The sequence below is a fragment of the Lissotriton helveticus genome, chromosome 4_1 (assembly GCF_964261635.1).
Source record: "Lissotriton helveticus chromosome 4_1, aLisHel1.1, whole genome shotgun sequence".
NCBI classification, from domain to species: domain Eukaryota; kingdom Metazoa; phylum Chordata; class Amphibia; order Caudata; family Salamandridae; genus Lissotriton; species Lissotriton helveticus.
Window position 1 is genome coordinate 650298935 of NC_136063.1, and position 24249 is coordinate 650323183.

At 46.1% G+C, this 24249-nt stretch overlaps 1 protein-coding gene across 3 annotated transcripts in view; it reads left to right on the forward strand.

The window, feature by feature from the left end:
- SDR16C5 (short chain dehydrogenase/reductase family 16C member 5) overlaps nt 1-24249 on the forward strand; it is a 222525-nt gene that overhangs the window by 189945 nt on the left and 8331 nt on the right. For 2 of the 3 annotated variants that reach the window (XM_078687282.1, XM_078687281.1), the window contains exons 5-6: nt 1322-1466; nt 20499-20624. In XM_078687282.1, coding sequence (XP_078543408.1) covers nt 1322-1466; nt 20499-20624 — 271 coding nt within the window. Of the gene's footprint in view, nt 1-1321; nt 1467-20498; nt 21553-22157; nt 23531-24249 lie in introns of those variants that run through there. The other variant, XR_013610536.1, reaches the window with a different exon arrangement.

Below are 24249 nucleotides of genomic sequence, written 5' to 3' on the forward strand. Positions count from 1 at the left end.
CACAGCATACAAGCATGAGGCAATGGATCAGATTACTTGTATCCATTGCCTACTTTCACTCTGAGTGACCACAACGAGTCTGTGCATTATTTACATCAGTATAAAAAATGTTTCTTTCTTCTCATTCTCAAAGCTGGTTCAAAGTGTCCATTTTATAGCGTAATTTATGTTTTATATTAACTTTAAATACCAGCTATATATTTTACTTGCACTCCTTTTTCGATCTTATGTTATAAAGTGTTTAACTGACAGTGTAACATTGTAGCTGCCTGCGATTTGAGTGCTGGGCTAGGTGGTGACTTATTCTTGTCTCCAAATAATAATAATAAAATGTGTGGCAGTGCAGGAAACTTTGTTTCAAAAACCTACACCACCAGAACAGGAAAAGGCAGCTTGTATCCTCAGTGGTGGAGCAACTTCGGTGATATCCCATAGCAGTTGCATACATTCAAAGAATACAGCCATTAGCATGAGAGTGCAGCCAATCTAAGTATGGAGGATTGTGTTTTTCTTTCCAGGCCCCCACTTTGTGGAACTCCCTCCCTATTTCCCTTAGACTCTGCCCTCGATATGTCTGCTTCCGCAAATTACTCAAGACTCACTTTTTCCAGCTAGCCTACTGAGTTACTCCGCTGCACTGTTCCCCCGCAATTGTCTTTGAGCGCCATGAAACCGTCTGGTGACCGAGCGCGGTATAAATATTTTTAACATAACATAACTAGACAAATCTTCTTACATTGCCTAAGGCCCCTTGACGACTTCACAGTGATTGGCAGGAGGCCATAGTTAAGTCTCAGAGCAACATGCTTTGACCTGTGTGCAAAATCTCATAGGTGTCAAGTTGCAGCTCATGACAGACAGCTAATAAGTTGCCAATGATTTCTGTTGATCCAGTGTGTAGACTGACCTGCTCATTGTGTATGGCTCCTAACTCCAATGGTGTGGCTGTGTGGCAGTTTGAATCAAAAGTTCGATATCTATATGTGGCTCAGATATAGTTCGATGTGTTCTCTTTTTCTCCTGTAGAACCGGTTTCGTGGTCCAAATTTCCTAACACAGGCTTCGGCCCTTATAAGTGATGTATATTTTCAAGTCATGTCTGGTTGTGCTACCAACCCTAAACCCAATATAAATATGTGTAACATAATTTACACATCTGACCAAGTTAGGGTACTCTAAGTAGGACTTGTTTTACCACTGATGTATTTAATATGAATAATGCATGCTGGATTTAAAATTAAAACGATGTCATTCTGTGTCGCTCTTTAAACCTTTTCCACAAAGTCAGTGCATTTGTTAGCAATTTTGTTTTTCTTTTCAGATTACTGCGCAAGTAAGTTTGCAGCAGTTGGTTTTGCGGAGTCCATCGCTCTGGAAATGTTAGATCTTGGGAAGAACGGAGTAAAAACCACAATTGTTTGCCCTTATTTCATAAACACGGGGATGTTTGATGGATGCTCTTCCAAGTAAGTTCCTATTGACTAAGAACCTAACGGTGTCTGCCGAACTGTCTTTTTGGTACATGTGTATTCCTTCAGAAATGTGTTTTCTGTTAGTAGTGGAAATTATAAGAAGCAGTGTGGCCGTGGATGGTGATGAAAATTTAGTTTTTATACACAACTTTATGGTAAGAATTTTTTTTCTTGCTCCAACATTACGCTTGTGTTTTTATTTTAATACATATTTAGGTTTTAGTTTCCTAAAAAACAAAATCTACAGGTTACTGATGTCAGAACACTGAAGTTTCATGCTCATCCCGCCTTTGAGTGCAGAACTCCCACTTGAATGTTTAACCCGTGCAGTCCCACCATTACCTTTTAAAGATGCCTGTAGGATATTGCAAACTGGCTTTAAGAAAGGGCATAATTCAAACGGACATTTTCCTTTGGTGTGTAGTTTGTTTATGCTTTGTGTCACCTTGCTTATGTTATGTAGTGTGTGTTGTGCATTTGTAACCTAGGAAGCATTTGTTCTTTTAGAATTATGGTCTGGCTTGACCGCACAGCTGTCGCCAAAAAGTTATGCGAGCATCACTCCAGAGAGGGCCTTTGTCTCCGCCCACATGTTGGGAGCCAGGAGTACACGTTTTGATTGGACAGAAATTGTGTGCTTCCACAAAAAAGTGCTTGCCCTCTACACAGCTTTGATCATTTTGTTTATTTATCGAATTGCCTGGGGTTGAAATTTTAGTGGAAACACATGACATTGCAATACTATTAAAACGTCTTGGATAACTAGATAATTTATGGTGTTTTCCTCGGGCAGCAGCACAGATGGGAGGAGGGCAGTCATCAACCTGCATGGATTTTTAGGTCTGGCTTGACTGTGCATTCATAAGCCTGCTATAGATTGGCATTGCCAGTGCTCGTTTTAATTTAGTTAATGTTCACTTTTTCACCATAGATAGTGGTCTCCAAAAATGACTACTCTGCTTTAGATTTGCTGAGTTACAATGAAGTTTGTTTTATTGATTTTTATAATCCCTGTTTCACCAAGACCTTTGGGACATTATCAGCAGAGCTAAACCTTTGCTCACATATCAAGGTGTACAAGACACAATACGGCGCCCCCTTCCATGCGTTATTTTCTAACTGTCAGTATACTGGGGAAATGGGAGGGATGCAGGGAAAGGGAGGGGACAGGAGAAATACAGACTTCAGAAAAAAGATGAACATGTTTTAAAAAAAAATTTGGAGGGAGATTGATGCAAACCTCTTCTCCTGTGCTCCTCTGAAAGTCGGTGCCCCGGGCGTGGGCCTAACTCGCCCATGTTAAAGGCGGACCCTGTTATCACTTTCTTTTAACAAGTTCATATTAAGGTTTTGGAAGCAATAACTAGTTGTGTTGTTCCTTTTACATGCCAATTACTTTTGCAGGAGTTATCAAACACAGATTTAGAGTTACAATTCAGTTTAACATCTGTTTCCTTAAATCTAAATTCAGCAAATTCTCAACTGGTAATATTTGAGATGTCTGCAATGCAGTAAGTACTGGTACCAACCAGCTTGTCATCTCACAGCGTGCTACCTGCCAAAGTGTGAGTAGCTTTTCATGCTTTGTTTGAAAACACAGTACATTAGAGCCCATCTGTGATCTTTTCCAGTCCTAGTGCTTTTGACAATAATATTCGTTCTCCGTTCTGCTCCTTGCTTTAGCAATGTTTCATATCTTATAACCAAACATTTTCCATATAGATTTGTTTCTTCATATAGACTACTTGGACTGCAAGCTGATCCACAGGCTTTGTGACACTAGTTTATGACAAATGACTTGTGCCACCATTTCTTTGAAAGATTTGGAAGGTATGTAGAAGAAGGGCTCAGTGGAGAGGTTAATGTAAATCATTTACGATCATCGATTTACCAACAAACATTTTGATGGCATTGCATGAAGTACACTGAGAGCTGGGACAGTATAATGCAAACCCACGTCTGAGAGAGTAGTCTTGAAAAGAAAGGACTGATTTGGAAGAACTTCTTCTGCTGGAGTTTCATGCAATCTTTTTACCTCATTTATAATCCTAGTAGCTGCCCAACTGTTCTTACCTCTCTTTAGTTTCCACTAATTGTAAAGCTGATGACATGCAAATGAGATCCCCGAAATGCATTGCTTTGAATTCCATTGGTATTAAAAGCTCTAGAATCAGTTGGTTGAGATGGTAGGGATCTCCCCTAGCTTCCCTGATCTTCCTTGAATCACATGGATATCTGCTTTCCTCCATCTATGGCTTTCAATTCTCATGCGACTGTTGACTGGTCACTGACACCAAAGTCCAGATAATTGTGTATGGTACTAAAAGATAGACCTGTTATACCAGTCATCTCAGAAGACCTAAAAACATAGGGGCAGTAACCTCCTCTACAAGAAATCCAGATAATTTGCAATTCAACTTTTCTCTTTGATACCGGGCCAGTGTTTCTACACATAAGAAAACAGTAAATGGTTACCTTAGAACTCACTTCATTCTACATTTGAAATTACTGGCAATATCAATTGCCATTACAATCAATGTTGTTAACGCTAGCCAATATAAAATGTTACAGATACTTTGAAATTCAGATTACTCCAGTTAAGGTGCGTAGTGCCTACAGTATTCACAGAGTGAAAAATAATGGCGAAAATGCTATATACTACTACAACAACGTTTTGGGTCTGAAATTTGATTCTGCGACAAATTAGATGCACAGAGTAAATCTTAAAAATTGAAGAACACACAGTCTACTCATTAAGGTGTTCACATGTTGCTGTTTTAGGTTATTCCAAAGGTCATCATCAAGACATAGCTAATTTGGGAACCACCTAAACTCTCTGAAACAAATCATAATAGAGAATGGTATTTAGATCATTGAAACCGATAAAAGGATAGTTTGGAGGCTAACAGAATCTGGTTCATAGCTCACTTACTATGCGTAAAGTAAAGGACTGACTAAAATAGCATATGAAAAAAATATATAGACTGCAAATGGTAGGAAATCACAACGGTGCTAGCTGAAAAACGCCCATGCATACTATGTAGCTTTACTCACATGGTATGACAAGGTTTTTGCCCATAGTCGGCACAGTAAGTAAAAAAAAAAAAATGGATACAATAAATAGCTTAACAAATGGCATGGAAAGTATGAAACGAGTGCATGAATTGCAAGGGTGAACTTACTTAGAATTACGGGCTAGGGCTCCAAAAAGTCACTCATACACTGAGGATTGCCATGGAAGTTCAAAGCAGTCAGCGCCTAGCTTCACAAACTGTCACTGCCTCCGCGAGAGATTTTGTGAGAGAGGACTTTGAGAAGAGGGCTTGAAGCCCCGCCCCTCATTTCCATTGGCTAGCGTCGCCGTTTATGCTAAACGGTGACCTGCCATTGGAAATGAGCTTTCTAGGTTGCTTCCCTTTGGCTTTTTAGGCCGGCCCACCCAGACTGGCTCGCCTGCTTCATAGCTGTCTTGAAGCAGTTTCTTATCTCAAGAGGCGTGTTAGATAAATAAGCCCTGAGATCCAGGGTTCCCGACCCGCCACAAAAACAAAGGTTTTATTATTACATGCCAACAGAGTCCCCATGGAGCATTTATTAACCTCTGTAAGTTGGTGCTTCGTGTTGCGTCCACATAGTGCTTTTTTTACCAATTGCCAACATATGTGGCAAAGAGTGAATCTCCTTTTATACTATGCCCACAATAGGCTTTTTCCCTCACAAATTGCGTACTCTGCCCTACACCGCACCTATTACAATTGCCATTATTGGGCTTTGTTCCCAAACTCTTTTGTGCTTCATTTTTAGTAGGGCTTAATGTTCTGTTCCCCCCCCCCCCCCTTCCTCGGAGCACACGTCTGCTCAGGGAGCCTCTCCTCGCTTTAGCTTTTCTCTGACTCTTTCTTCTCATGCTTCACCTCTCTCGCTCCCCCAGCTCGCGCCCTCCTTCACTTGCTAGCCATTCAAATGCCTCATGCACTCTCCCCGTTCCCTCTCTCCACTCCCCTTTCCTGTCTCTCGCCTAGCTCCCCTTTCCTTTCTCTACTCATGCTCTCTCTTGCTCCCCCTTTTTCTCTCCTCTCTTGCTTCTCTTTTGATCTCTCTCCCTCTGCGCCTTTCTCTTCTCTCTTCACCCAAGTTCTCCCTTTTCCTCTCACTCTCTCCATCCGCTCTCTTTTCCACTCCTGTCTTTGTCCCCCTGTCTTTCCTTTTCACCCCCTCCTCTTCATCCGCTCCTTTTCTTTATTCATCCGACATCTCTCTGGATACACAGCTGCTGCCGCGTTCCAATGGCAACATGCTCGGGAACGGTGTCTTTGAGAATGTGGGTGAAGGGCTGGAATGTGACGGGTGTCTGTTTTACACAACCGTCCGTCCTCCTTCATGGGCAATCTGAAAAGCCGGACGCTTGGGCGCACACGAAGCCTTCCCCCCACCACGCCCCCAGCACCGTGTTCGCACATTTTGTATCCTAAATTACATCATGCCTTACGATATTGGCATCGGACAATGGCAGTACTACCGAGAAGGGGTGCTACCCTTTATTGGTATAGTACCAGCAATGCCCAGCAGGGGTGGCGCCCTATTTAAATGGAGCCGTACTACTAATTCTACAGCGTCAGCCCCCCTCCCCCTGAATACAAATATGTGCCTTAATGAGTCGCCACCAGCAATCCACAGGAGTCTTGTTGTACTCGTGATGCGACAGTGCAAGCGACAGTGCAAGCAGTGTTCAGCAGTGGAAATGACAAGTGCTGACGCTGCCCAGGAGGACAGATATATGTTTAAAGAAATATGAATAGCCTACCAAGCTGAGGTGGTACACACGTCATGGGTATAGTCACTTCAGGGCCACAGGAACCCCCCGCCCCCAGCATAACCATCATCCCGCAAATAACACAAAGACACTATTGTTAAGATTGGGAAAATTTGCTGCAGGTTTATTGTTACATACAACATTATGTAATCACGGTGGGTTATCTTACGGGCAATCCAAGGGCAGGCCGCATTCTCGCCACCTGCCCGCCTGCTGAGCCAATCAGCGCCGTGGCGAACCACCCAGCTGCTGACCATTATGGTAATACTACTCACGCCCCTTGCGGGGCGTATCTAAGCAAACCCCCGGTTGCACAGGCCCACAACCGCCCGAAGGACTACTGGGGCGCCGACTCGGATTCCTAGACCTCCCATGAGGTTCTAGGTTAGGCTCTGGCACCCCTATGTGCCCGCTGAAGTACAGTGTTGCACCTCTCTGTTTCCGGATTGCCCTGTAACTCCGCCTGCAACGAAAAAGGAACACATTAAAACTCCCTCAGGAGCCCCCCCCTTAGCTGACACTCTTGGGTAAGCGGTAGGGAGGGAAAGAGTGTCCTGAAGTGTTCACGCGACGTCCGGGGCGGCAAAGAGACCACCGAGGTGGCCCGAGGGGGAGATATACCTTCTTCCTACCTGCCGCCCCCCGGACGTGCGTCACTGGCCCGCCCACCTCCACCAGGCGACTCTGCCCTGAGGGGGGGTGGCTGACCCTTGCTGGCTAGGGGCGGGGCGGCCCTCCGTGACTAAGGGCCCGCCCTCCTGATGGCCACCGGGTGGCCTCGGGCAGGCGCATAGTCACTTCAGGGCCACAGGAACCCCCCGCCCCCAGCATAACCATCATCCCGCAAATAACACAAAGACACTATTGTTAAGATTGGGAAAATTTGCTGCAGGTTTATTGTTACATACAACATTATGTAATCACGGTGGGTTATCTTACGGGCAATCCAAGGGCAGGCCGCATTCTCGCCACCTGCCGCCTGCTGAGCCAATCAGCGCCGTGGCGAACCACCCAGCTGCTGACCATTATGGTAATACTACTCACGCCCCTTGCGGGGCGTATCTAAGCAAACCCCCGGTTGCACAGGCCCACAACCGCCCGAAGGACTACTGGGGCGCCGACTCGGATTCCTAGACCTCCCATGAGGTTCTAGGTTAGGCTCTGGCACCCCTATGTGCCCGCTGAAGTACAGTGTTGCACCTCTCTGTTTCCGGATTGCCCTGTAACTCCGCCACAGCCCATGCGATGGTCCCCGCCGCCGCATGGGCCCCCCACCAGCTCTATAGCTTTACCTGCAACCTTTGCTCTGCAGAGCCTCTTTTAAATCGAGGAGGAATAAGTCTAAGCCAACCGGCGTCAGGTGAACTCCATCTGCCTCGAAGTAACCTTTGACTTTGCCTGAATCATTTCATGTCTGAAGAAGCCCAGCCCCCTCTGTTGGGACAGTGTGCTTATGATAACGCCTGTGCTGCTAACTTGAAAGCGCACAGAGGCATAGAAGGGATAACAATATCATACTATATAACTAGGACGATGACCTTGCATGTGCCAATACAGGATTGAAAAGTATAACAGCAGGCATTACCCGCCCTCTCGGGTTTAGTCTGAGAACAGCTTATGCCATGCTACCTCTAAGATAGCTGTCCGTAAGGTTGACTTACGACCAACACAAAGGGATTGCAGGGACTGAAACCAAGTACCCCCTTAAGATCCCGACCTGCATCATGACACGCCTGCTGCCCAAAAGCCCCTCTGACACTAATGAGCATATACCCCCCGGGAACACACCCTCTACAGCAAGTGTAGACTATCCCCGGTTCGAGAGGTCATACCCCCGGAAGGAGCCCCCGAGATGAGGGGGGGCCTCCCCTGCTGATATCGCTCCCTAATCCAAACACTAGGCGAGCGCATACCACTGAGACCCCACCACCACCTTCACACAAAGCATCAGCGGTCTACACCAGTAATGTATAACATCTGCCAAAGCGCAGTTCTCCAAATACAACTGAAACTGCTTTTCTTCATAGGAAAGTAAAACAGTGCAGTGCCACAACGCTTGATAGCTGCAACTACCTCCCCCCGCCTGCTGCCCTGGCAAAAGCGCGGGTGGATATGTCTTACTGAGTGACCAGGAAAAGTTGTCACATCGCTACCTCGTTTTACCCCAGACGACTGGCAACGCACCACATTCTGTGCCTATGTGAACATGGCCACCATAGATGGCAGCGCCCCATGACGTATATTGGCTTTGTGGCCGCTGATACACAGAATGGTGAGGAAGAGATAAATACTGCAGAGTCCTGGCCAGAACTGACCAACAATCTCTAATTGCCATCAATGGCGCCTGCATCACTCGGACTTACAGAAGGGCCACATACAGCACTCCTGGAGGCCGAAGAACCCTGTTAGTCAAGCAGCGAGACTTGCTCCAGATATAATAGAGACCAACTCACGGTGCACGCCACCCGGCGCCAATCAGGCCCTAAGTTTACCTAACCCCACCACATAAGGACAGGCACCCAAACTGGCTTCTCACGGTGCGCGCCACACCGGCGCCGAGACAAGACATCAACGATACACTGACTGCCCAACACCAGGATGGGCCCCCGGTCGAGCACTATGCCTAGTGTGAGGAGGGGGTGATCTAATGCTATGAAGAGTTATGAGTGGAATTCTCACTACCGGGGCAAACTTGTATACAATGACTGGAACATAGCAACGAGTCGCTAAAACTGTTTGCGCTGTTATGCTGTGGGAGGCTGGCGCCACCCCGGGTCCTCGATGCCCATGACCCGAGTGACCCCAAAGTAAAAGGCTAAAGCGCCCAGGCTAGTGCGGACAAAATTGGGGCTTCCGTACCACACGTACGCAGTCGCAAGTCAAAAGGAAGGAATATACCCGGCCTGATATGCACTCAAAAGAAGCAGAGGAAGGATTAACAAGCACCTCCTAGACCTCGACATAAATACATGTAGCGGCTTGTCCCTCCCGTGGCGTAACTAACCGCCCCGCGCAAGACAGCAGTTTTTGATACAAACATGCGCACGAAAAGGCTGGCTACAACACCCAATAATCTTAATGCATTCATGACAAACCAAGACCGTTAAAGCTTCCGTTTGCCCCGCTCAATGCAAGAGGGATTGAATTCATTCCCTGCTGGCCTACGTGTTTATTCCCCCGACCCAACAGGCTTGGGAATAACCGGCTTGCACGAGCAATACTTAAAGATTCGGGTACCCTCACACACCGCCACTTCTGCTCATCTTGTCTCCCACTTCCAACTTGAAAACACTGTGGGATACAATCTGGCGTGGGCACGTGATACCATCATCGTTGGGACACCCTTTATCTAAGACACATCTTTAAATCCACTCCTCCTGCAGGCAGTTCCAGCCAGAGGCAAGTGTCAAAACATTAAAATACTGCGGACCACCGTAGGATAAGTTGGCCCAGCCCAAATGTACCACTTGGGCAGGTGACGAAGAACATGGGGCAGCGTCATGGTACAATGTACAAACTAGACAAAGAATAACCCTGCTTATGATAGCCAAACATTCGCCCGACCGCCTCAACAATTCAACGGTGTGCAGACTTAAGGGTCTATTAGCGGGATCCGAACTGGCAAGGCATGACTAGTGTGTCGGAAAACCGATATCCTGGCCAACTTTATAGTGCCAACGTTAATAGATATAATTGCCACTTATTAATATCCCAGCCTTCTCCAGTCCAGCAAACACCTCAACGTAAGTACAACTCATGAACCGGCCCCCGTGGTGTTCATAAAATGGCCTTTACAGCGCCTCTACAACCCAATGAGTGCTACAGCCCACACTCAAGAAACATCATGCCCTTGCGTACCACGTGCAAGTCTTGAATGGAAGTTATGCTCGGCGGCCAGCATTGGTTTATGCGGGGAAGCAAGGGCGATGAAAGCACAGTGAAAAGTGGCATCTAAGGGCAGTCAATGAATAACTTTCACGACCAGGCGCCTGGTTGCTAACATTCTATCGATTATACAGGGTGTGACTGAAATTACCCAGCAATGCTTGCCGCAGCGGGAAAGCAAGGGCGATGAAAGCACCGTGATGAGTGGCATCTGACGGCAGTCAACGACTAACTTTCACAACCAGGTGTCTGGTTGCTAACATTCTATCGATTATACCGGATGTGACTGAGATTACCCGACAACGCTTGCCGGCAGCTACAATTCCAAATGCCGTGTGGGGGAAAAGGTGCTGGATCCCACATGACCTGGCGTGCGGAGACCCGGGGTCACATCTGGCCTACTCATCACGCCCCACTATTATAAATATTAAGCAACGCGAGAACCCGCGTGTGCACCGATGAGCACCATCTGCACCAAGGATTCGCGCCTAACAGAGTTACCCAGCGGCCACAGTGGGATGTGGTAATCTGTGTGCCTGGACTAACTCCGTAGCTCTCGCCCATAACCAAGTTTGCAGGATGTACCTCCGGTTAATGGTGCAGAAAACTCGCAGTCTGAGACCTGCCGGAGGTCTACCGAAGGAATGTCTAAGCATGGGAAACATTCCTGATGCCTGAAGGATGTCCGAGTGAGAGCCCCAGGCGCTGCGCATGACCACCCTCTACTGGATGGCAGCCGCCCCGCTCCCAGCTGCCCGGAAAAGTGGCAGCCATGACCAGCGCGCAGCGCCGGCAGACGTGCGCCCAGAAGGAGGCAGGGGCTCGCCAGAGGCCGCCGACCCCAGCTAGCTAACTATGGCCTCTGGACACGGATGCCCATGTATTTGTCAATTGCAATTGTTTATTTTACTCCTGGAGCAAGGGACCCTACAAATACAGTCTTTGTTTTTTGGCAGGGGCTCATATGTCTAGACCGAGGCCAAATTGCAAATTGTGTTGTGTTTTCGTAGTTCCAGGGCTAACCGCTCCGCAAACTGCAAATTCACTGTAACGCATCCGCAGCTAGCCATAGTAACGGATGTGTACGTAACCATAATCCGCAGCTAATCTAACAGATTAAATATTGCTGCTACAGCAATGAGATGTCTCCTCCGCCGGGACCAAGGAGCTTCCCCCCGGCGCAGATCTGCCTTTAGGCATCTGAGAGGATGACGGACCCTGCACACACGCAAGTTGCCGGGAGCAGAAGCAGTGGCATGGCTTGAACTATGACTGTCACACTCCCATAAATTTCCCTAGAAGGAGGGGGCCGTGGCTCGCTTTGAACACGCCAAACATCTCTGCATGTCTATGCACTATGCCTGCGATGATCATTATTGCTTTATGCGTCCAGCCACCGTCTGCTCCACTATATTCGTTCCAGGAATTGGAAAGGAGCCCTCATATACATTTCCTCCAGCAACTACTACCGAATGACTGAAGATTTAACCCTAAAAGAAACCCCCGTTATACATTTATGTCGCGCGAACGCAACCAAACTTATTGTATCGCTAACCCAAAGTAACCAATTAGCATTATACATACAGGGACGTGCAATCAAGATTTGCCCTGAAACACATGAAGAAGTAGGACGCGACCCCGAGGCTCCAACCCTGATTTAACACTAAGGCGGCAGACTCGCAGCCAATCACATCCTCTTCCTCAATTGCGACGAGGGAATAGAGTTAACGCTTATTTCAACTGCGCGTTCACATGACGGCAATTTCCCACAGAGTCGCAGATGTTAAAATGACCCACTTGAAGGTAACTATTGACAATCTCTGAACGATAAATACTGTGAGGACCTGCAGGGATGTAACCTGTGACCAAGTAGAACACCGGCCCCTGCAGTTAATACATTCGTCCACCAAGCCGCCAAACACCGGACCTAATTAATTGCCAGAGGTGATAGACAAAATAAGCGATGATGACCTAAACATAGTTCATAGGTCGATTGCATAGCATCCAACGAGCACATTCTATCCCGTCAATTATAGCGGCCACTGGGTGCTTATGGCTGTTGAAGTGATCTGGATTGATACACGCATACCAAGCGACAGGACTAAGTATGCGTGTAAGAGCGGGCCCAGGCACACGCCCCCGCAGGAGCGAGCCGCGCGTTGGAGTCGTGCCTTCACCTTGGGTGCACTGGCCCCTTGGAGTGGTAAAGGCAGACGCGCCAGCGAGAGGCCGACACCGGGGCGAGCCTGACGCGTTCTGCAGAGGCGTGCCAGCCGTGCGTGCTCCGGCAGGGGCGAACCTTCAAAGAGGCTGGCCACCCAGAGAAATACATGCGACGATCAGACCTAAACGGGGAGAGGAGCAGGCCCAACGGCCAGGGCGCCCGACCACGGAGGGACCGGGCTCGAGTCTCGGCAACGACGCCAAAACATCCTGAGACCCTGGGCAAATCACCCAATCTCCCCGTGCCTAAAATGAAAGTGTGTGTCCGTCATCATGTAACGTAACTGGTTCCATGCAAAGCGCTCCGACAACCGATTCTTGGGATTAGACCACTGTTTAGCCCTCAAACCCCCACCATGCCCGACCACGAGGGGGGGGGGGCGCCGCCGCCACCACAACTGGTACACAGCGGCGGCGCCCCACCCCCGCGACAGACCCCGGGAACAAGCTAGGTCACCTGGCACGTGGACTGGGTCGGCCGGAGACCAACTCCCCAATGCCCATACGCCACCACAGGCCCCTCCCGCCAGCCCGCAGGGAGAGAACCGGGACAGCCGTCCATATTGGCAATGACACTTGTGCACAGGGAACACAAGATCGAAGGCAAGGGTCAGGCCTGCAGCAGCGCAAAGCCCTGTGCACACCGGAGGGGGCAAATGAAGCAAGACGTCTCGAGCTGGAAAAGGAGCAGGCTGGCCTTCCAGCGAGGGGAGAGGGAGGGGGGCCCATTGCATGAACAACACCCACCCTTGTACAAATCTCCGCTAGTATTGTGATGCACGACTTTCTATTTCATGCAGAAAGTTTGGCCAGTACGGGGGTTCGGACCCGAGACCTTGGTGTTAACAGCACCAGCTCTAACCAACTGAGCTACCCGGCAAGCCATAAGTGCGGGAACCGAAGGCTAAAAACTCAGAAGATGACCTAACTAACAATCACAATGATCTATTAGAGGTAAAATACATGGACGCTGAGACGGTCTATGCAGGTTCAACAAACAAATCCCCAACTTTGAGTCTGCAATTTCAACCCGTGGAGATTGCTGCTAGAACGTCATTGATTCACGGGGGCGGAGGTATTACACACGGAGGGGCATGGACACTTGACTGTAAGCCCTCGCTGAAGCTCGGAAGCGCTGCCAGGGTGAGGGGAGGTAACACCATTCTGCGCACAGGCAGCACAGCTACACGGGAACCCCCGCCCTCGGAGTGCACACTACACTCTCGGGGGGGGGGGGGGCGGGCGGGGGGCACAGTGTTCCGGATCTCTGCAGGCGCGCTGCTTGATCACCACCGAAGCGGAGATTAACCCGAGGGGGCGCGGCCTGCACCGGGCCAGAAGGTCACTGGCCAGGGATGATGTGGAGGCCGGCCGTGCACACCTATCCCTCGGGAAGATGGCGACTCTGCTCCACAGACAGGCGGGTTGGGACAGAAGTTCGGATAGCGATGAGGAACCCCCCGACCGGTATACGCTCCGCCTGGCAAACAGGGACGGGGAAATGCAACTTGCACCCACAACCCGCCCCACAATGGCACAACTGTACCCACGAATGCCAGGGGATCTGGGGATAAAGCCACAAGGCAGGCGAGGAGGGACACGTGTCCCACACGACAACAGGCCAACTCAGCCTGTTCAGCCACTGTCAGCCAGCCGCCTGGCGGCATACCGAGCGGGAGGGCTGCCCCGAATCCCGCTAAGCAACCCCCTCGTCCGAATCCCACCCGACCACAGTGCCGCACGGAATGCCCACTCGAGCCGAAACACGTGGGTGGCCACCTCTTCCCCTCCCCCCCCCCCGTGGTCTCCTACCACAGGGCCCCTTGTACCACCTGGATCCATACCAGGGACGGGGCCGGGGGGAGGCGAGAGGGAGGCACACCTACCTTACAATTCGGCGATCCGACAGCGGCGGGCAACGCACGCACTGCAACACTCGATGGGAAAAGAGTGTCCTGAAGTGTTCACGCGACGTCCGGGGCGGCAAAGAGACCACCGAGGTGGCCCGAGGGGGAGATATACCTTCTTCCTACCTGCCGCCCCCGGACGTGCGTCACTGGCCCGCCCACCTCCACCAGGCGACTCTGCCCTGAGGGGGGGTGGCTGACCCTTGCTGGCTAGGGGCGGGGCGGCCCTCCGTGACTAAGGGCCCGCCCTCCTGATGGCCACCGGGTGGCCTCGGGCAGGCGCACAGTTCCAGTGCTATCCTGCAGTGCAGATGTACGTTTACTAAGACAGCGCCAGTACTGCCGGGCAGTGGAGATGCATGTTTAATGATATAGCGCCAGCACTGCCTAGCAGGGATGCTACACTTGAACCAGGGCACTGCAAGCACCACCCGGCAGTGGAGATGGACATTAATGAGCAGGGCTGCTATACATGGAATGGGACAATGCACCACTACCAAGCATCAGTTACATGACTCTACGCATGTCACAACCCTGTCAATTCTCATTTGTTAGCCGCTGTCAGCATCTTATTCGACCTTACTTTTTGTGTGTGCGGTTTGAGCATGATCCAGCCCAATGTTATTCACCCTTTCTCCCTCCACCTCCTTTAGTCATGTAGCAAAAGGGCCATGGGACACTACTTTTCAAGGGGTAAATACCTCCTTCACCCCGAGTTGGGTAGTAATGATTGGGGCTTAATGGGCTTCTTACACCCTTTCACCCTGCTGCACCAACGATACTCTATCCCTACCATTGGTGTCTCTATGTATTAGTGTGTCTGTCTCACGGGGTGCGTGTGTTTCCCAGCGTGCGCATGCATGTGTGCCCCTTTTTAGTGCGGTTTCTATGTACCCTGCGGGTGTCAACAGGGGGTAAAAGACATTGTAAGACATTGTACTTTACAACGCCATTACTTGATTAATGCTTCACGAAGGAGGAAAAAAACAATAACATTTTCAATGCCAATAGCACAAAACAATGTAATTGCGAGACCTATTGTATTGTAAATGCTTGTTTCAAAGGTGTTGTCAGTGCAGGCAGAGCGCCCAAGAGGTAAAGAAAAAGACGATTTTTGAGCAAAAGCACAGTAATAAAATCTAGAATAAGTTTAATATATTGACATGGAGAAAGCAAGACATTTGTAGGGCGCAAAACAATAGATGGGTATTATATACAAGATATAACGTAATACAGTTTTAGTAATTTAGACAGGATTTTATAGTGACACATTACTTTAGTTTCAGTCTGTCATGTGACACATTAGTTCAGGTCCAAGTCTTTTAATGCAAGGATACTAGGACAGTGGTTCTGATAATTGAGTTTCAGTCCCCCATCAAACCGAAACCTTTTTCATTTGATCTGCACCATTGTATCTATTTGTATTCCTGGTGATGTATGGTATTCTGTAGGTCTTCTCCTCGTGGTGGCTTGGTTATCACTATAATAATCTGCCATCTTATGTCATCCTCGTGACTTTCTCCATACAGTATGCTACCAATAGGGTTTGCAGCCTTACTGTCAATCTTACTTCTCTGTTGGCCAATATTTGGTTTGGCTCTTTGGGTAGTTTAACCCATGGAGATTTTGTCACATGGGCACCAGATACAGCAAAACGCAGACCTGGAATTACAGTTTTAAAAGATTTCAGATCTTGCGTCACATGTTTGCTGTTGAATTTATTGTTTGTGTGTGAATGCCACTCAAGAACCACATTTATAGTGGCCCAGTATGTCTGGCAACCCCCACCATGTACTGATGGTGTTGTCTGTCATATTTATGTAATCCACGAGTGTAAAAGATGCACCTTGATGTTATTCCTTATTTTAAAGATTAACATAGATAGGTCCAATATATAGTTACCTGCTCTTAATACATTGTAATGTTTTGGATATTTACAATCTTGTTCATGTGGGGCCAAAAGCTGTCACGCATACAAGTGTGACATTCTATTTTTTGTGGCTCTTTTGACAAGTGTGCAGGGATACCCTATTGTCTGTAGTCACTCTTTTAAGACCCCAGCCTCAGGAACTTCTTCTTCTTTGAATGTATAGTTACAATGGATCCTCAGAAGCTATTCAAAAATGAGTAAGTCTTTTGGGGTTCTTGAGTGGTTACTTTGATGGTGGAGTGAAATATTCCTTTCAGTCGCTTTGTGAAAACAATGGTGCAAAGGCTGCTGTCAGTGCATTTAACTGTAAGGTAACACTAAGAGAAATGTTTATGGTTACTTGTGTATGGGAATGTCAAATCCGGTCACAAATTCTAACAGTGGTTGCACTCAGGTGAGTCCAGATCATGAAGACATCATCAATGTATATTGTCCAACAACAAACGTCCTCCTTGTAAGGGTTATTATTGGAAAAATCATATTGAGTTTCAAAATTGTCAATAAAGAGATTCTCAAACTTGGGAAAAATTGCTCCCTACAAATCACACTTGCAGTAATGATCATTAAACTAAAAGTAGTGTATAGCCAGAGCAATCTCATGAAGGGATATTATAAAAGAGGTAGGTGCACGTACTAGTGATGGTCTTGTGTCTAAGATTTAATTGGTCACCTCTATCCCTTCAGCTTGAGGTATGTTGGTATGCATTTCAAATTCCACTGCAGCCAAAACCTCTGGGTTCTCATCAACAACTAAATGCGCAATTATGATTATTAAGGGTGAGCTGTCCCTGACAAATGCCTTGCTGAGAGGGTCAAGTTCTTTGAGGATGAATTGAACATATCGAACCAGATGTTCATCGACCGAGACCATTCTACAGCTATACAAAATGTGTCTGCCATCTTTGCATACTTTTGGGAGGGTATAAAGATGGCTGTCCTTGGGGCCTCCTCATTTTGAAAAAGAAATGTATTTGTATTCAATAATCCATAGTCTTTGGCCATAGAAGTCAAATCTAAGCTATGTTTTTGTATTTCAGCAGATGATACTTAGGCAGTTTTTGGTAGTTTTTATGACTGTCCAACTGTCAATAGAGCTGTTAGTACAAATTGATGTTCTGAATACAATGCCCCTACTAGTATGCGTTGGTTTGTCTATTTTTTTCCTTTAGAGATATTAGAGATAGTTTGTTCTCAAGGCTAATGTTCTATGGGATAAACTCTGGCTAATTTCTAAGAGTACCTTAAAACTAAGTTAGATATTAGAGATAGTTTCTTCTCAAGGCTAATGTTCTATGGGATAAACTCTGGCTAATTTCTAAGAGTACCTTAAAACTAAGTTCTCGAAGGTGAACACTTCTGTAGGTATTCTTGAGTTTGAAGGATTACAATTTGAGAGTAGTCTCAAGCCTGTCACATAAATACAGTCACATGGTATCTAGGTGGTTCAGTTTGTAGGAAGAAAAGGTGTTTTTCTTAATGACAATAAAAAGGAAAGACCTTTCACAAATTGTATAGTTCTGAGGCTTTGTGGTCTGTTGCATACTTCTTGTCCACTTTGCCAGGTGGCATATGTATGCTCTGCAGTGGGATTGGAAGTCTCAGTTGGTACAGTACCAAGGAAACCTGTAGGACCTCATCCAGGTTCCGAAGGAGACAAGGTTTGTAGTGGTAGCTGCTCCACCACAGCGATCAGCAGCACGCCCCTCTCCCTTGCTCTACCTAAGCTGACAGGGTGAAGAGGTCATCTGGGAGAGATATCAGAGGATTTTTGTCTCCAGCGGAAAACCGTCTTCATATACATCTGTTGGAGTTGCTGGCCAATCGTCCATCAAGCGGGTAGAGCAGTTACATTTTCACAGACAACACCACTGCCATCTTCTGCAACAAGCGAAGTAGGGCAGCTCTGGGACCTATGTCACTTTGTAGGTTTTTGGAACTTCAGGTCATGCTATAAAGACCTCCAGTTGGGTTACCGCTGGCAGTCTTCTGTACTGTCTGAGCCTCTGGATCCCGTCCCCGGTTCCACACTACTCCGGTAATGACTTTCACTGCAGCTGCAAGACCTACTCTGGTCCCACTTTCATAGACGATGGACTTGACATGGGAGGTAGATAAGCTACCCATTCTGGTGTCTGACCCAGAGTTAAATCAGTCCCAACCCCCTGCAAGTTGCACCTGATTCTGAAGTCACAGCAACTCCCTGATCATGAATCACCTGGTGGGATCACTGAATGCTAGGGTGCACAATCTGAGCCAAAGGTATGTGGCAACTCACGAATGGCAGCAGCACCTAAAGGTGGCACAGGGTGTCTGGCTTGATCTTTTCACCACCACTGAAGATGCACATTTTCCAAACTTAAATGCATTGTACTTCCCACGAAGATCCTCCCCTAGGAGATTCCTTTTTACTGGGGTGGAACACAGGATTACTGTATGCCTTTCCCGGCTCTGCCTCTACTGATCAGCGTTCTGAAGAAAATCAGGAAAAATAGAACTTGTCATCCTAGCGGCCGCAGATTGGGCCAGGAGAGTGTGGTACCCAGAACTTCCGAACATGTGCAACTGCTCTCTGATCAGGCTACCACTGTGGAAGGATCTTCTGTTGCAGAAGCAGGACAGGGTTCTCCACCCAAACCTGCACAGTCTACACTGCCAAGTGTGGAGACTGATTGGCGGCAGTTAACGAAGTGAGATTTGCAAAATGAAATTGGGATTTCATCCTTGGTGCCAGGCACCTTGCCACAAAGTCTGCTTACAGTGGGCACAGGGATACATTTTTGACCTGGCGTGGAGTCCATAGGACAAACCTTTTCCAAGTGATGCTATTAGATGTTTTATTTGTTTTCTCTTTTATCCCTTGAGTTGGACACTTATTAAATGCTATATATCAGCCCTTTCGGCCTTTTCTGAATTTAATGTACCAACGGTCCTTGTTTAAATCGCTTGTTGTCATGTAGTTTATTCAACGCTAAACACACAGATTCCCTCCCAAACAGTTTGTGATGCCAAAGTAGGACCTTAATTGTACAAAAAAGAGGGTACCCTTGTAACTGGATGTGTTCCTAAGTCAGGGATTAAACAACAAATGTATAAATAAATACTTAGAATATGGGAAAACAGGTAAAGTAATTAATGGAAGAACCCAGATCAAGATCTATATCGAAAACAATGTAATAGTATCAAAAATACAAATTGTTCATAAACAATGACCAAAGTACATTAAATAAATACATAATCCAAAGTGCATGTTTCATGATTATAAATGTTTTAAAAGAGCAATATGTATCTCCATCTAAAGAATAATGAAACAAGCCTAAATATTCACTCACACTCCGACATTCATGCTGCTAGAATAGATACAATGGGGTTGTAGATTTGTATGGAAACCAGACCTATTAAATGTACAGATACATCTTCACTCTTTTTAGAACAGTGATATAAACCACTTCCTTTTCTAATGCATCATAATTTAGTGGCCCAATGACAATCACAGTTATTTAATTTTACATCAATGCCAAACATTCTAGGTCTTCATGGCTTGTCAAAATAAGATGGAGAGATTTCAGTTCAGCTCGGCTAATGAAATTGAAACTTGTGCAAATACAACATGGCTAATAGAGTTAGACCGATAGTGACCTACGCGCGTTTCGGCTCTACAGCCTTCATCTGCAAGCCATGATGATTAACATCTACAAAATAAATATAGAAAAAGATCTGGGTTAGAGTGACTATGCCCTATATAACAGATGAAATCAGATGGATAAAATAGTCGATGTGTCACAAGATGAAATAAGAATTCATGACTTAGGGTCTAGGAAAGTTGTCCTAGATAGTGAGGATGTTGGTGGCACACATACATGAAACCAGAGTGTGTGGTCCCATGCCACCCAACAATTTCAAGGTGTAATTGGCTTACATACATGGTGTCATTGAAGTGACGACTAATGTCCCACACTACCCTCACGGCCGGGTGGGAAGAATGGAGAGAACCACATCCCAACCAAAAGTAGAGGCATCAATAGGTGTAAAAGAATTTCAGAAAAGAAGATAATGTTGGCATGGGACCATACACTCTGGTTTCATGCATGTGTGCCACCAACATCCTCACTTACCTCTGTGAATCGGGCCCATTGTTTTCTGAAAGCTGAGATAATAAAGTGGCCACCTAGAAGCCACTGAATTGCACACCTCTACCAGTATGCACATTTTCTGAATGCTGATAATAAGACGTTTCCATATTTGGACATATTTTCTTTTCTACATTTTAGGTGGCCACGACTGCTGCCTATCCTGGAAGCTGATTACGCTGCTAAGAAGATCATGGATGCGATCTTAAAAGAGCAGGCCTATCTAATTATGCCTCGCTCTCTGTACTTCGTATTCGGTATCCGAAAGTAAGTAAAAGGATGTCTTGTGGTGGCATACAATATTGTGTTGTTGTTGTAATTGTATTTATATAGCGCTTACTACCCCTGGCGAGGCGTTGAAGCGACATGACACTTTCAGGTCTTTTATGCTTGCGTTCACAAATGCTCGCATCCAACATTTGGCAATTCCTTGTTTTTATTTACTGAGCCATGGCTGACTGATGTGCCAAGAAGTTTCATTACAGTTTTTTTTCTCAGCTATGCCTTTGGCTTGATATTTATCTGTATTTGAACATTCTTGCTTTTAACATCGATTTTTCATTGGAAGTGTAGAAAAGTCTAGCTTTCAATTAGCCTAATATTATGTTCAGTAACATATGCTGATCAGAGCCTTAGTGTTATCAGACATGTTTCGAAGCACTGAAGAAAGAGATTGTAAAGTTACAGTTCCTACGAAATTAAGCAGCGAAACTGTCTCCGTTTTAAAGATTTAACCAAAATTTGCTCACACATTGTTCTAGTCTCTAACTTTGCACCCGAAAACCTTTCTTTCACTGTACACAATGAACCGGTCACAGGCTCATTCAGCCTTCTCTTTATGTTTTCTGATGTGTTTTAGTGTATATGGTTTGGTACATTTAGCTCGATCCCTTTTTATTAGGTCGAGCCTCCATGTGCGATCGCTAGAGCGACGATCTTGTGTATTTAAAAAAAATCCAACTCCACTAAAAAAGGAGCTTTTTCGCCCAACCATAACTTACCATTGGTTGGCATCTTTGACACTCTCAGTTCCTTCCTCCTCATTGGCCAGCAGATGCAAACATCACTTCCGCTTCATGTGTGGTCGTCCTGTTGTCCATTCGACGGAGCATGGACCAAGTACTGATTAATTGGTCTTTATTGGTGTCTTTAATATTTAGCTTCTATATACATTTTACGACATTTGGGGCCTCATGTAGGTAAATGGTATTTACCGATTCGTAAATACCGAATTTTACCGATTCGGTATTTACAAATCGGTAAATGCTATGTAGGTAAATACTCGGTAAAAATTACCGAATCGTTAAGATTTGGTAATTACCGAATCGATATTTACCGATTCGGTAATTGCCATTGATTCCAATGGGCCTTGAGGCCCATAGGAATCAGTGGCAGTTACCGAATCGGTAAATACCGATTCGGTAAAATCACAGAATAGTCAAGGGTGGCAAGGTGTCACTTTGACACCCTGTTGCACCCCTGATCAGTGCACCCCTTAGGGCATGTATGTGTGCCACATGGCACAGGTGTACCTGCACAGATTTGCATATACACAGGTATTCGTTATTTACCACCAACTAATAGTTGGTGGTAAATAACAAATTCTTAAGGCCCTGTGGCACTGTTTATAGTGCCACCTACATCTCAAATTACAGATTCGGTAAATACCGATTCGGTAAATTACCGAATCTGTAATTTTTAAGGCCCCTACATCTCAAACTCCAAATACCGGTCGGTAACGGCCGCAATCGGCCGTTACCGACCGGTATTTGGCCACCTACATATGGCCCTTCGTTCCAGTCTGTAAGCTAGATAAGTGTGGCATATAGTAATTCACGCAAAGTATCTTACCTGGCAAAAATATACCAAGACCAAACATGCATGTCTGAAGGGCAAATGCTCAAGTTTGCTGTAGAGTTAAATCTGTTACGGACCTGCTCTGAACAATTATATTAATATTATTTGACTTTCACAGTTAGAAAAGAATATCTGTTATGATGCTGCGTGGTATTGAATGTAACAGGTACACAGCCCTTTATCACTTGTCACTTTGGCGACGATCTTGTGTGAATGCATTAACCCACCGAGTTATCAGTTCTGGTTGCAAGTTGGTGAAGCAATGAGCGTTTGATTGGTTCAAAGACGGCTGGTTGAATTTGACAAATATTGCATGCTCATAACTAGGGCTTTAAGTGCGCCAGGTTCTATTAATTCTCAGACCCGGTCGTAATATAAAACTGGCATTGAACCAGGTCCCTTTCGGGCCCTGTGTTCATGTCCTTAACTTTTCATGCAAAAACACTGACCGTTTTCTAAACAATGAGTGTAGGAAACATTAAGGTAATACATGTCTTTCCAGTTTATATTTCACATGCTTTTCTTAATCTTGCATTCCCTGTGAGTGTTTGCTTTTTCCAGGATGGTGTTACTTTTTATGTCTTGCTGTTTATTACTCTTATTGAGTGCATAATTTCAAGTGGGTCACATCCTGAGGTTTATAAAGGGGCACAATTGGGTTGTGGCTGAAGGCAGTTCGGGTTGCCCTCAGTGCCTGTCAGGGGCACACAGGTGTTCCGAATACATGGTCAAAAGCTTGACCAAAGCCAGAAAGTCACGGCTATGCCAGAGCTATTGGCTTTGTCAGTCTGTTTTAGCATGCCATACCATGGTGCAGCATCATAGTGCATCTGCTGTGGAGTATTGCGGAAAGTAAACATTAAAAAGTTCTCTGATGCACTGAACAGGTCCTAGCACTTTTTTTCTTTTCTTTTCAGGCATGCTGCACAGCAGCAGGACTGCTATACAGAATGGCTAAACAAAACATTGACAAATCCAATAGCTCTCACATATGCAAGACCTACTGGCTTTGCCAACACTTATTATTCCTGCTTTCTCCTGTCATGGCTGCTGGATTTAGATTCAGTATTGCTTTCTGTGAAGATGCATGAAGTATGTTTTCATCCCGAAGTGTAGCGGGGACAACATATAGTGAAAACGTCTTGCAAAGTTAAACATAGCTCTTGGTATTTCTTCCATAGAGAACACCTCAGACCTGCTAGTTTAAAAACAAATATTTATAATGTAAGGAAGAGGCCTGTCCTTGGAGGGGCAGGGCTTCTTGTAGAGAACTATCTTCCCACCAACTTCTCCACCCAAAAAAATAAATAAATAAACAGCTTACTGATGTGGCCAATATCTTGGGGTGTTTTAAAACCTAGTAAAGGACATCAACTGGCCAGAGTCTCCAAAGACAAGCTGGAAACCCACTCAGGGCAGGGGTTTTCAGCAAGCTTTCTCTTCTACTTATTGATATCAGCTCTTCACCGGATATCTGTGAATGAAGTCAATATTGTGTGCCAAACAGTAGCACTGTATGAGTTGGCAGATTTGCACTTCTGTGTGTATGTATTGCTATTTACATACCATACACCAGCTCAATATTGCTAAATCAATGTGATAATAGGTGTATTATAAATAGTAGGTTTACAGTACCTCCCTATTTTGGCTAAAAGGGCATTACGGTAATACTAGTGAAACGTTTTACAAACACTGTGAGAATTTCTTTTTGGGATAGCGGGGAACTACTTTTGTGATAGAAAAATATGATTTCGGAACGGGGCTATTCCAAAGAGCAAAAAATATTGTCCAGTTTTTGGTCCTCTGCAGCACTTTTCACAACACATCAGCATTTCGCAATTTCAATTTTTCTATGTTACCAACATGCTTATTTCACATGTATCATTCCACTCACTACTCTGCTACTTTTAGTACAAGGTCTCACAGAGGCTGAAGATGTGGCCTATACACAAAAGCGTTTGTAAGCACAGGAAGTGTTACTATTGATCTACTCTTTTACGTACTCTTCCGTGCCTTTGTGAAACAGCCCGAAATA